This window comes from Antrostomus carolinensis, unplaced genomic scaffold (assembly GCF_000700745.2).
Source record: "Antrostomus carolinensis isolate BGI_N321 unplaced genomic scaffold, ASM70074v2 scaffold19348, whole genome shotgun sequence".
Classification (NCBI taxonomy): domain Eukaryota; kingdom Metazoa; phylum Chordata; class Aves; order Caprimulgiformes; family Caprimulgidae; genus Antrostomus; species Antrostomus carolinensis.
In genome coordinates this window covers 20,030-34,541 of record NW_010333889.1, presented here as the reverse complement: position 1 = coordinate 34,541, position 14,512 = coordinate 20,030, and the positions used below count along the sequence as shown (strand labels likewise).

Here is a 14,512-nt window from a genome sequence, read left to right as displayed (position 1 = left end):
GACTTTAAACTTACAAACACACTAGCAGAGAGAGATTCTTACAAGATCTTTTATGTCCTGGGGCAAAATTCTGGCCTTTTTTAACAGTACACTTTGCTCCTGAATTCAATGAAATTCACAGTTTTATGGAAAGCACTAACAGTTTTATGGAAAGCACACAATAACTTTCTATTTCCCTATAGAGCTGGGAGGTTTAAAAGATTCGTAAGGCCTGAGGAAGAATTGGGAAAGTAAAAGGAAAAAGAAATAAAGAAAATAACAGCACCAAGGGAGAGGAAAGCCAGCAATATTTTGCATTTACACAGTATGGATTATCCTTTCTGGCACACCACCACCAAAGTTCATCTTGGGAGAAGCTGGATAAACTACTGGCACAGAATACGCTTCTGTCTAGCAACAGTGAAGAAAAAATGTTGGCCTCAGACATCAAGGCAAATCCATTCTTCTATTAAAAATGCCATAGGTCTTGAATGGCCAAAAGAAGTTTAAACCAAAAATGTTGAAAATTAGGCAGCTAAATTAGAATCTTGTTCTAAACTACTTGGAGCAATGAAAATCAGAGGGAGAATGATTTAAAAAGTAAAACAGTCAGAACTTCTAAAAAGACTTGACCTCAGAGGCAAATGGAAACTTAGTTTGAGTTGTATTTGTAATGAACCTGTCAACATCATTAATTACAGGATTCAAATTAACCTTCAGAAAGAACTTTGTCATTTGAGTTTTATCAATTAATTGACAATTAAGTGACTGTTTAAAATCTAAGACTCGGTATACTAATTTCTTATATATGTAAGGCATGGAGAGCAGTAGAAACTTGGTGTGAACTTTTAGTTTAGCCACATTTAGAGCCTCTTCAGAATTTGTATATTGCCTTCAATAGACTTTGGATCTAGCTGTAGAAAAATTAATTATTCTATCAGTAGTCTTGCTAAGTTGGAAGTTGAAAGGGAGTTTCTGGAAACTTCCCCCCCCCCTGCCCCAAAGAGAGGGAACCTTTTTGGATCATTATATCCCTTTCCTGGAGCACTTTTGCTATTATACATCAATCGTACTTAAAAATAAGCCAAGAATGACAGCTTAATGGAAGGTATCACCAAAACAGAGAGGATGATGCTGCTGCTCCTACAGCTAGTCATCTAAGTTATTATTTGGTTCACAAACTAGAAACAACCATTTTCAAAGTGCTTATTTATCTTAGATTTCTGAACAGAGATGTTGTAGGTGCAAAGGAAGGAGAAATCATCAGTGCTCTGTTGTATCAAGATAACGTGCAGTTAAACATACTGCAGTTAAAGCTCTCTACATTTACTTTAGCAGTATTGTATTATTCTGAAAGTATTAAGGAAGAATTCTGCTCAAGATGGGGCATAACAGAATGTGGCTGTAAAATTGTTTGAAGGTGTATAAAAAACATTTGACTGGTCACCAATTAGTGGTGGTACTAGAATCACTGTGTTTAAGGATGAATTTGGTATTTTAATTTCAATGATAGTTTCATAATTAATTTCAATAGGGCAGGTTTGCATCTGGCTATAACGTGACTCTAACTAAACAGGATAGAAGCTGTTGGAGAAAGTATTGTTAAAGATTTCCAGTGTTTTCAGGTCTGCTAAATTCCAAATAGTCTCCTTGGTGATGTTTTACTAATCCTACAACTGATAGTTAAAAAGAAAAAAATCACAGTAAAAAAAGCAGAAATTAAAAATTGTAAACTAAGATAAACCTTCACCTGTACTTAAATCTGAGAGCTCAGGACACTATTTTACATAAAATTAAGTATTTGTAGTGAAAAGATACAGCTAGTCTTCCTTCAATGCACCTTAAAAATAGCTCCTGATAAGAATCTGTAGGAAAGCAGAAGGTGGGTGGACTAGGGAAGTATCATCTGGCACCTCATACAGAGAAAAGGTTTTACAAGAAAAGTATTAGTCACTACATGAATGTGTGCTTCTGAGGATGCTGAACATCTGTTTGGAATTCTCAAACACTCAGAACTCTTCAAGTTCACTGGAGGCAAAGGTGGTCAATGCCCCCTCAAATTAGTGTGACTGAAGCAGAATTAAAAGTCAAAAGCTTGAAATAGATGCTCAAACTTGCACACTATTTTCATTATTTTAGATGAACGAAAGTAGATAGGTTCCAAAATGTGCGGAAAGACAGGGCACTTATTTGAACCTTAGTAATGATTTAGACATGTAATCTGAAAGACTTTGATAAGGGGCTTTTTAGCCCTTAATTATTTCCACAGACGGCACTAGAAAAAGAGATGAGCTATAGTCAGCTGTTTAGTATTTCTTTCACTGTGCTACCATTTTGTACAAATGTCTCTTTTGAAAGTAGAAAATCCATTAATTGTGTAATGGAAACACAGCTACGTAGTCACTAAAAAGACAGGATGCTGGCAAGTGCTTTAGACTGTTATAGTGTCTCATTTACATGTATTCATTTTCTTCTTGCAGCTTTTTGTGTGAGAATTTTAGTGTTAGCTACGCGTTTCTAAAAAGTTTTTACCAAGGCTTTTGTGCAGTTTTTTAGTGGATGCACAGTTTTGCAGATATCCCTAGAAAAGAGAATTGTAAGGGAGCAGTAGTCATGCAAGAATCATATAAGTTAAAAAGGAGAGATATATAAAACATACTTCAGATTGCAAGAATGGATCTTTGTCTATAGCAGTTTGGTTATATCAGAAATCACACAATAGCTGAGATTCCTTAAGGCCTCCCATTGCCCCAAGATTCTCTGGGCAGGGCAGAAGCATTGCTGTTTGCAGGGGAAGCAGAGGTCTCGGAACATCAGTAAAGCTGCTAGCTCCCAAACCATGCATGCTTCTTTTGGTGAAGTCACTGCACATTTGTGACAAAATGGTTAATGCTCTGTAAAGATCACAATGTAACCTACCTAACCATGCAAGAAATAGGGGTCTTGATTTCTTTACCAAACACAACGTCCCCACAGTAAGAGCAATTATGAACACATTGACACATATTAGTGGCAAGTGTAAGGCAACACAGGGTTATAACCAAGGAAACTACTAATAATATCCTTACATTAAGAAATATGCAAACCTATGTGCTTAAAAATGTCACTGCATTCCAATTTAGCAGTATAATGTACTATGCATAGAAATACAAAACAGTTGATCTTTCCTAGAGGTTCATTCCATAATTGGAGAATGTATTAATACATCCTGTACTAAAATCACCTAATGCAATATTTTTTCTCTGTCACAAATTCTCAAAGAAGAGAGTTGTGATTGACTACATGTTTAAGGGAATGTTGTAATTGTCAACTTTTACAAAACACAAAATTGAATAAGATATAATTTAAACAAACAGTAACCATATATACTGTTAAGTATGTGATGTTAAGCTGCACTCTGCTGTGTTTTGGTAGTACATGTTGATGATGCAAGAATATGTTCATAGCTAGGATTAGGTTGATTCAGTCTGCTTTTTTCTCCCTATGTATTCCACAGCTGCAGTGATGAGGAGGGTGGCAATAATCAGGAAAGGACTTGATTTAACAGCCTACATACTGTTATTTCCTTTTAGAGGAAATTCTCTTCTCAAAACTAGATGTTCTTTACAAAGGTGGGGTACAAAGCTGGATCTTTGCATGGACACAGACTTAAAAGCTAGGGATAACTGCTAGCTACCCACAGTAAGGAGAAAGGTTTTGGAGGTTACTCTTCTAACCTCTTGTGAGAAGATGGAGAGAGACACAGTAACAGATGTGTGCAAAGTAAAATTACATGATCTGCATAGTTATATAAACCAGCTTTTTGATTCAGCAGTAGCTTACATAGCCTTGTACAGTTTGACTCCACTGCACAGATGAAGACATATGAAGTCTCATTTGTGATTCAGGGCACCTTTCAAAGAACCTGCAGCATGGCTCTCAGTCTGGAATTCCATTACATATTTCTCCATATGCCAATGAGATTTTGGCCTACAGGTTTTAATTCCAATTGGTATATGATAGTTAACTGCTGGCATATGCTACTGTGCTGTAAAGAGTAAACTATAACCTTAACCATCAAAGAGCTTTATTAATATTTAAAGAAAATGTTTAATGTTTAAACAGATTGTGAAAACTTTAATGAAGCCATTTGGAAACTAGTTTGCATATGACATTATGCTTCTTAGCCTACCAGCATCAAAAATGACATCATTTTTCAACAAGATGAGCTTCTCTGTAGAAATACTGCTTTCACTACAGCTCTGGGTTTCTTCAGGGTATGAATTATATTTGAGCATGTGTATTTGCCAGTTTCTATGCTTAAGCAGAATGAAGGAAAGTTGTTTTCCTTTGTTTTTCAAGAGAAGATTTCTTTTTCAGAGGTGCAAAAATTATTTTTATTCATAGGGGGATGCGTGTGTAGGATACTAGAATATGGTATTCCTTACAAAATGCTGATGACAGAGGGACACATGCTTGATGGGAACTAGTGAGGCCAGAGTAAATCTTCACATTCTCAGTTAAGGAATGACTAAAGCAGGTACGCAAAAACAGGCTAAAAATGGAGATTAAGTATAGACCTGAATATTCTAACAAATTTCTGTATGTGGACACCCAAGTATTATGGATAGAGTAGCAGCTAATTTATTATAAAAATAATAAATTATGGAGATAATTACTGATATACCATATAGTGTACTGTTATCAGTTTACTTGTAGCAATGTTACTTAGCTATTTACCATCCATCATGAAACTCATAGCTGAAATAGAGGAAACAGTTACAGCATTTACACATAAATTTAAGGGGACCTGCATGTGAAGAGACTGCAGATTAACATTCTTTTAGCGTGGTTAAATAATCAGGAACATCAGTCAGGTAATGAGGGATTTTGTTAAGAAATTAAGATTGAAAGACATGGTAGTATAATTCCTTTTGCAGAAATCAAGATTTTCTTGTGTTATGATTCTTCTTGTTAAACCCATACAGTAAGCAGCTTTAGCTTTCTTTATAGCATTACACTATTCTACAGGGTTCCATAAGATCTTGTGGTACATCTGGTCAAACAATGTAGCTGGCACATTTCCAATCTTCAGCTTTTTCTGCTAAACACAGAAAATAACTGTGTAGAGAACTGGAATTCATTGTACACTTCCTGTCAATTGCAATCCATTTTAAAGGTAATAATTATTATGAGCACTATGCGTGTGGTGCGTATTCAATTAGAGAGAATAAGACAATTTATAAATGAGGGCATCCTGTTTGTAACAGACCCAGTGGCTCTGTAGGGATGCATTGAGTTAGCAAGCTATGATGGTCCAGCTCAGGAATACACAGCTTAGCCAGCATGCCTGTGACACAGCTGGAGCTCATTAGTGCCTTGGGAGGGAAAACTGGAAGTTATAAGGGAGAGTGCAGAACAAGAACGAGGGGTTGCTTCTCTTCAGGGTACTTAAGTTAGAGCTTTAATGACAGCTAATATCTAGAGACATGGGAGTAAGCTTTTGGGCTTTTAGAAGGGTCTAAAACTGTGACTTCTGTTGTTTTCAATATAAGTTAGGTGTCTCAAAGTTAGCAGAAATTTCTACCTACAGTTTCAGGTATCTCCTCTTAACAACCATATGCTAAATGCAGTATAAGCCATTCTTTTTTTTAACTCAGTGGTTACAACCTTTTTATGTCTTTCTCAGAAAGAAAAAGAACAGGGACATTGCTATGTCCTCCCCAACCATTTTGAACAGCTGCAAAACAAAGATTTAGCTACAGGCCTTGTCTCAGAAAAGAAAAAAAAAAAAAGAAAGAAAAAAAAATCTGGCTGAAACATAAGAAAACGAGCAAGGTTTTTCCCTAACGTAACTTGTTTCCAGAGTGTTTACTTTAAGCAAAACTGGCTAAAACAAGGGCAAAACTGTATTAATACTATTCCAATAGAAATAAATCTTACCAAATGCTATTTTATTTTCTTATTCTTGTTATCAGAAGTAGCTGCTTCTTCAGACCTTTCTACTGACCACTGTAAGTTGGTCACCTGGACTCTTTCCTGACCAGCGCTAGCAGTCTTTATTGCTTTTGAGGCTGAACTTGCAGGGGTTCAAGGAGGTTGGAAATTAGGGGTTTTTTGTTCAGCTGCAGAAAAGGAACCATGACACAGAAGGAGACAGTGCCCATCAGAGCCAACTTTTATTCTCAGTCTCCACTTAAATGGAATAAAGTACTTCATGCATGCAACCTGTTTAATGGTAGTTAGGAATTTGGACTTTATTGGATGCTTTAGGCAAGGACCTCTTGTATACTTTTTGAAGAGTGCCAGACCTGAGTGCCATGTATTAGTTAAAAAGAATTTCCAGTTTATCCTCAGATACAGTATTAACCATCAAATATGTTGTCTTATATCAGACAGCCAATGGTGCTATGTATCTCAGAGGATAATGAAAAAACATCCTAGTATGAAATTTTCTTGCAGGCACTGTGAATGTGGTGTGCTGGGAAACCAGATTCCTCTGCACAGCACATATGCAAAGACTGATTAGAATCTGGTACTGGTAGTAATCTTGTTTGAAAGATAATTTTCTTCTCTCTCAGTCTTTCTCTCTGCCAATCATTTATGTGGAAACACCTGACCTCTTGCACTGCCTTAAAGGTAATTTTTTCCTAAGTAGGGTTCCTAAACAAATCACAACAGCAGCTACCAATTAGGCTGCTCATTTCAAAGGGATGAGAATTATGTTTTGTGGTGGTTGTTGCTTTGCTAATTATTGAGGACATTTTGCTGGAAGCAGGTTTTTCCTCAGTCTAGAAATAATCTCAATTTTTTTAAAAGTCAAGAAACTGAATTGTAAGATCCATTATATCCTGACATTTGTGTGGCCTTTTCTTCCTAGAAGTGTAAACTAATTATCTATAAACAATCCAAAGTCTGATAACGGAAAATAGTATGCATTAACCAAAGATAAATTAATATAGGCTGTGTGCTTTAGAAGTAAGCACAGCTCTAATTGTTTGGGCTCTTAAACACTCATACATATAGCAGGACTGAAGCCACAGGGTGCACACATCCTGTCTGACTGTAGAGGGTTTAAGATAAGGGGACTAAACCCATTTCTGTTTGTGCTGTTGCTCTCTCTGATTTTAGAGGGCTGCTTCTCCCAAATACAATATTAGTGCTAGGTATCTGGAGTGGGACCTCTCGCAAACAGCAGATTGGTGCAGTTTTGGCAGTAGCAGTACATAGCCATCTCTACTCACCTGCTCTTCTTCTCTCTCAGAATGATAAAAACAGGAGCTGCAGTTCCTGGCCTGTGCTCTTAATAACAAACTCAGAAGAAAGCATTCTGCTACTGGAGCAGAATTTGCAGTGTGTTATTTCTTTTCTTACAAAAAGATAGCTGATAGAAGAATCCTATAAAGATAGTCATTGTATCATATATCTAGAGAAAGGAGATCTGTTGTTTCAATTCTGAGTGTAGGTCTGCTTGTAACTTTTTTACAAGACAGCTAGGCTAGCAGAAAAGCAGTACAATGACTAGATCATAGTGATGGTGCTTCATTTGGCTATATTGAGCCAAAACCTGACTTCAGCCAACTCTTTCCTTTAGTCCTATGATGCTCTTCTTACTAAACATTGTCTGATTGCTGTTCAGGAACCACTCATTTGATTAATTGATTCCTCCCGCCCCTTTCAGTAGATTTGGACATTGCCATACTTTACTTTTAAAGTTACATTCTCTTGTTCTGATTTGCATCAGATGTAGTATGTAATTATGGATGGAACAGCATAAAGCCTAAAATCCATATTGAGGCTATTCAATGACTATCAGGGTCAAGAGACTATAATATATGATTTACAGTTTTTTGAGGAATTAAAAATGCATGTTTCATGACCGTTTTGCCAGCCTATTTCAATTAATATGATTAATTAGCATTAAATTAATATGCTTATAACTGCAACCCTTTTATCCCAAACTCAATTTATGATCCAGCAATCATCTGGTTGATCCCTAACCTGTTTCTTTGTTGGAAAATGTATAGCTATATCATAAATGAGCTAAGCAAGTTTTGAAAATGTATTTTCAAGGAATTTCCAGGAGATATTAGCTACTCCTCTGCAAAGTTATGGCTTTTAATAATCAGAGATCATGTCTGCTTGACAGCGTGGAGTTTAAAATCTGAAGCAAAAGGTACTATGTGCATCAGTGAGCAAAGCCTAAAAACCAGTCTGAACTTTCAGTCCTTCAGTTTAAGTTAATTTGCTCAAGCAGTCCTAGTAGGACTACACACTTTGGTAAAGTGATTCAGACATTATGCAGCACTGAGTTATCTTGTTTTACCTTTACCCTGCTCTCAAGCTTGTGTAAAACCTTGGAGGTGAACAACTGCTGAAATCTTAATGCGGCATCTTGTGCATACTGCACGCCCAGTGCAGCTGAACAATCAGGCCAGAAGCTTTTGTCTATAAGGCAGGTGTTCTCTAATGGATTCTCTATCAGGATCAGCAAGAAGTGTAAGTGTTTAACTAGTAATGTGGTTAGAAAGGCTATTTCACCTAATTTGAGAAAGCAATCTTCACGAGCTTGTTAGACACAGCTATTTCAGAGGTGACTATGTAAACAAGGGTTAGACCGGTGGAATGAATGGAAACAGGCAGGGCAGTATGTGACATACCCACTTGCTGGCTGGATATGCTTTTCTGTGCCTTCTAGTAATTCCCTGGCTCTACTTCCATAGATGTGTTTCAGAATTGCCTTTCTAGAATTTGTAACTTGCTGGCACTGTATTTTGTCTGAAAGGAGAATTTTCCATACCCTTGCACACTTAACCAAAGAGAGGTATTGCCCTATACCCTGGTCTTTTCATTTTGGCTGTTTTGTGGAGTTAAAGGAACATAACCAGAAATTGATAGAACTCATACGTATGATGGGTAACATGTATAGCTATTGGAGAAACCGAGAAGCTTCTCTCAATACTCCACCACTAGGAACCTGTGCTGGTCTTAGCTTGGCATTTGAGTGAAATTAAGGGCAGGGAGGAAAAAAAATAGTGAGGAATGTTTTCTCTTCCTGTAGAAAACACAGTATTGTCCGTGCATCTCTTTCTAGAGCTGACCTGTAGGGATTAGGGATTTACAGTCTGCCCACTTTCAACAAACCAGCAATTTCTATTTATCTAGCAACAACCTGCCCAGTCATTGACTTACTTGTAGCTGGGCAAATCAACCCAACCCAGCTGTGGACCTAAGAACCTAATGTCAAGTCTGAACTATAATGTCCTAAGATTTAGAAGCAACTGTTGTTTGCCTGGATTGTTATTTGAGGTTTTATGATGCCTGTGTGTGTTATGTGAACAGCTGTAAATCTAGAGAAAGCTGCACGGAATCAAATGACTGTTGATCAGGTCCTAGCAGTTTGATCTTCTCCTTTGCTAAAGATATATAGGATAAATTAAACTTTAAATGTATGAAACTCAGGTGCACTCTGTTTGACCTAACCTTGTTGCCATAGATGGCAGCGTCAATTTTAATGTTAAAATCACTATGACCATTTTCAGGTCAATGATGATGACTTAAAAGTACCTGCCATAAAACATAATTCATAGTGAAAACAAACAATAAATACACATAGAATATTTATAAATACTTAGTTAGAATTGGGATAAATGGATTGAATGAAAACTCTCTAAAGCTTTGTTATTTTCACTAAATCTTTGTTATTTTCTTATGACAGTGTTAAAATAATCCATTGTTTGTAAAAAGATTTGTGTTACTTTATACTTTCAGATTCTGTAAGTTTCAGATGCTTGAAATCTAATATTTCTCATGCATGGAATGTTAAACAGTGATTGACTGGATAATAAAGGATACATGGGCCTAATAATTACATGGCATCCTTTAACAGGCATTCTTAATAGAGGTTCTTAAATTCTCATTTAAGAACTGTAGATAAGTTTTCATTTTATATCCATATCTGAGGAAAATCATACAGGTCTTTTTTTTTTTTTTTAATGTATTCTTTTAGAGCAAATGATGAGCTATTATGAGAAATGCAGAACTCTACATCATGGCCAGAAACACCACCTCTATCATTGTATACTGAGTTTTACCATCAAGCTATGAAATTTTAACAGACAGTAAAAAAAATAAAGAAAATTATGCAAAGCGGTAGAAAAAAAGCATTTGTTTAAAAACAGCTAACACTATTTCACAATCTGATTTACAGTTTAAAATCTAATTTCCATGTTTTTTGTTAGCTTTGGCTTCAGCCTTAACTCACTGTTTTGTCAGTGTGCATTACAGTTCACCAGTCCTTATTGAAAGATCTGTCATATTGTAACAAAAGAGAGAGACTGCCTTGGAATAATTCTATAAATGAGATTAAAAGCTCACGATTTTGGCCAGTAATGAGTAAAAAAAATGACTTAGATTGGGAGCAAAGCCATTTGTCTGAGCAACAATATTAATTGAAAATACACTGAAGTCATATATGATTATGAGAATGCCAAGTGTGTCTTAGTAAATTTGCTTGAAGAGAATTCTTGGGGGGAGAGAAAGAAAAAGGCAGTGCAGGTCTTGCTGAAACAGCTGCATATGAAAGAGTAATTTTTGGATTAGAAAACGAATTAGATGAATTTGAAGGAATTTAACAATTTTTGAACCATATCATAAGGGAGGCTGAGGATTAAGAGCTTACAGGGGAAGAGAAAACCAGCATAGAGGGGGTACATAAAACTCATAGCTTCATAGAGAAACACATAATCCCTTTTCTGTGTGTTCAAGGGTAGATTCAGTTTATTTTTCACTATTTTGTTCTGCACTGTTGAATGGGAGGGAACGAAAGAGTAAACATGAACAAAAACAGTATGCATTTAAATTAAATGTTAGTTAAGTCTGTAGTTGAAAAGATTCATGTGTAATTAAAAATATTATGGCCTTTCTCTTTTTTTCTCTGAGGCTATGCTTCACTAAATCATGCAGCTGAATCCATGAAAAATGTGCAAGGGTAGTAGTAATGCCATATGCAATTCAGTATTTCTGCAAAATAGAAACAATTCCATAGTAGATATAAATGTTATTCCCTTACAATACAGTTATCAGAGAAAGATTCTCTGCTGGAATACTTTTTGAAAGCGTCTGCCTCTGCTGGTATGAAGAAATGCAATTTAGAAATCTTATCCTGTTCACTAGCTAACAATTTATTCTGGAAGTACTGACCAGAAACTTTTTTTGTGATTTTAAAACCTGAGAGAGTCTGACAGTTGAACTGATACTGTGGCCAGTATTTTTTTTTATCCCACTGTTTTTGATAGAAAATTGGATTTTTTATTAAATTGAGATGTGCAGGAAGCGATGAAATTTTCAGCATAAAATTTCCAATGCTTAAAGCAGAGGAATTGCTGAAAAAGCTACCAGACTGCATCACAAAAATAATAGTCTTGGACCATATTTTTCCATTTTGTTCTACGAGACAGATTTTCTACAACCTTTGGTTTTTGGGACATATGAGTCAACATTAAAAGGGAAGAAAATTGCATTTCAATGACTTCTCACAGGCTCTAGGTAGTGGTGAGGTAGTCTAAAATTACTCCTTGTGCTGAAAAGTATTTTGAACATTGCAATGCTATATGTCCAGTACTGAGAACAACCCCAAGTTTTAAACAATAATTACAATTGTTCAAACAAAAAACAGAGGACCAAATTTCTCTTGTCTCTAAACTATAAATAACACAATGGAAAAAAAAAATCACTATTTTTCTAATCATGTTGATTGTTAATGAGGTAGAAATGAAACGATGTTATCGCTCAAGTCTGTGGGCCAGACAGCAGTCTCTACAGTCCCTTTACAAAAATCCAAATGGATCCAATCTCTCAGACCACTTCTCTTATTTATCAAAGCTTTTTGATTTCCTTAACTTTGTAGCATGTTTGTATGGAAGCTACTGTAAACTGTTACCTCTTTATCCTTCATCTCCCTGACTGATGTTTCACATCTCTTGGGAAGAAGAGATTCTTTTATTTTTTGCTTATTCAGAGAATTTCCCTGTCAAAATCTCTAGTGTTTCCCCTAACGAAGACATAAGCTTCTTCCTTTGCATTAATGAAATCTTATCCAGCTATATTTCAGCACCTCTATGTATTACTTAAACCAGCTGAACACATAAAGTCAGTTATTTCTATTCCCTACCTGTTTAGTTCTCATTTTGGAATCTGGTGACAGATTGTTGTAGGTATAATGCGCCTGTGTGACTCCACAGAAAAGGACTGCAACGATACCTGGAATTTAAAGAAAAAACAAAGTTAGCTGCTTCTATTTTCTTACTTATGTTTGTCAAAGGGCTGCATTTAAAAAAAAATAAAATTAGACTTTTCACAGCATTTTGTAACAGAAGAACTTTAAGATATGTTTATAGGAGCATCTTTCAAAAAAACCCCTATAATCTTTTCTTTGTTAAAAATCATTAAAGTCTTGAATCTTCTACCTGGTCCATCATGCATTCACAGCCTTTTCGCTGTTGTGTGCTTGGCCCAAAACCACAGAAAATTTGTTTGAATTAATACATGGTAACAGCTGACCACAATCTGACTGACAGTTAGGCAAGGTTGACATAATTGTAATATGAAGGACTTCAGACTATTTGAAAATTTTGGCAGAGACTGAATAGGAAAGGAAAAAATAATCTTGTTACATTTAAATGGTTTGAGAGTGCTTGGTATTAAATGGCTGCAACAGTCTGTGCCTGCTTGTTAACCTTATCGTAAGCAATGTGTAACAACCTGCAATGTGGACAACAACACATTGCTTAAAAATGATGCTCTGGTAGGTGCGAGCTGCATTGCCCGGAATGACTAGGTCAATGACTGTATCCATGTGGCAGTAAGTTATACTTCCTGGCCTTATGGAAGCTTTTGAGGAGCAGGACAGCAAGTTTGTCAGGAATAATAATAATACATTTGTATTTATAGTGATATTTCTTATTTTTTAATATTTCCGCCCTGGTCCTAACTCACTGGAATCATTGATTAATGTCACTGTAATACAATATTATAATTAAAGTAGCTGATAAGACTGTAACTGAAATTTCCTGTCAGCTCTGGGCATAGATAAGGCAGAGGGGAACCCACACAGAAAAAGGAAAACCAAAAATAAGTGTCGACCAGTAACCGTATGTAAATACGCATGGAGGAAAAAAGCTCTGTGCTTTTCCTAAACTTGGGGCACGTCTACATAGATAATTATTTACGCAACAGCTCAGGGCTTGTTCATGTCTATTCCAATCATCATTCCCCTGAAAACCTCCACACACATTTCCTGAAGCATGTGGAGAATGCAAGTTCTGCTCAGTTTCTAGGTGCACACCACACGAGCAACAACTGGTTCTGCAGAAAGCCACCCTGCAGTGTGATTGCTGCGTGCCTGTCATCTCTGGGGCTCACAAGCAGGCAGTTTTCCACCATCCACCCCATTTAATTCTTTAATTCTTGTGCCTTTCAGCCCTTTTACCCACTGCCTCCCAAGAGCTACAACATGCCCTAATTAGCATTTTTGTTCTGCTTCCTTATGGGCTGCTCTGCAAATTTTAGGTAATTTTTAGCTCTTAGGTATTGACATGTACTGAAATAACACTGATGAATCCAAGGAAACACACTGAGGCAACAACTCACACAAAAAGATACCTATCCAGGTTTAGGCAATATCCATCCTTGCAATATGACTGTGCAGCAGCTTTCTAGGCTTTTATTGGGTTAAATTAGCCTGAACTGAAACATATACACCAGTTCTACTGGAAGCAAAGAGTATGAAGTAGCATTGTGAGAATAATCCCTTCAGTTCTGGACTTGAAACTGGATAAGGCTTCCTCTGGGATGGTGACTCTCCTGAATTTACAAAGGCCAGCAAGAAGCAGCTCAGTAAGGAGGCAGAATCTACAGTACTGCAGGCTTTAGCACAGCAGACACAATAGAAAACAAACTTCTACTTCAAAAGGATTAGTAGAACCAGACCAGGCTTCACACAGTCACAGGAAAAAGTGGATGGTAATGTACTGAATGAGTGTCAGGTCAAAGTGCTGGTGTCTTGACAGGTTCTTTAATAGGCTTATCCAAACCTCTAAATGTTTGAATTTTAGCAGCAAGAGGGCCCTGGAGGAAAGTGCAATATCCTGCTCCCCTACAGCACAGTATAGATAAGGAAACATGGCAAAGTAAAAATTTACATAATGCTGAAATTATTTCCTTTGGGAGAGTGTGTGTTTGTAGGAACAACACATTGTCACATACCAGTTAAATTATTACCTTACTAGGTCTTAAGTTTTTGACTCTCTTTGTATCGCAATATTGTAACTGAAAATTATTATCTGTCAAAATCCAACTTCCTTTACTTGTAAGTCTCTCTTGTTTCTGGGAAGAACTAAGGACTGGCATTTAGATACATTTGATCGAAGAAAAAAGTATGGAGTAAAAATTTCAGAGATTAATTTGGCACAAGGGATAACTGCCATCAGAAAGAAAAAGAGAAAGCAAATCTTTTTTCCCCTCGCAGACTGCTGTGAACATTTTCTTCACTTCT

At 36.5% G+C, this 14,512-nt stretch overlaps 1 protein-coding gene across 1 annotated transcript in view; it reads right to left on the bottom strand.

The window, feature by feature from the left end:
• The window catches only part of LOC104529670 (sodium/hydrogen exchanger 9-like), a gene marked incomplete at both ends in the record, with an annotated part of 66,739 nt that overhangs the window by 42,705 nt on the left and 9,522 nt on the right, over positions 1-14,512 (bottom strand). Inside the window, one exon of the mRNA XM_010174035.1 lies at positions 12,131-12,219. Coding sequence (XP_010172337.1) covers positions 12,131-12,219 — 89 coding nt within the window. The remainder of the gene's footprint in view (positions 1-12,130; positions 12,220-14,512) is intronic.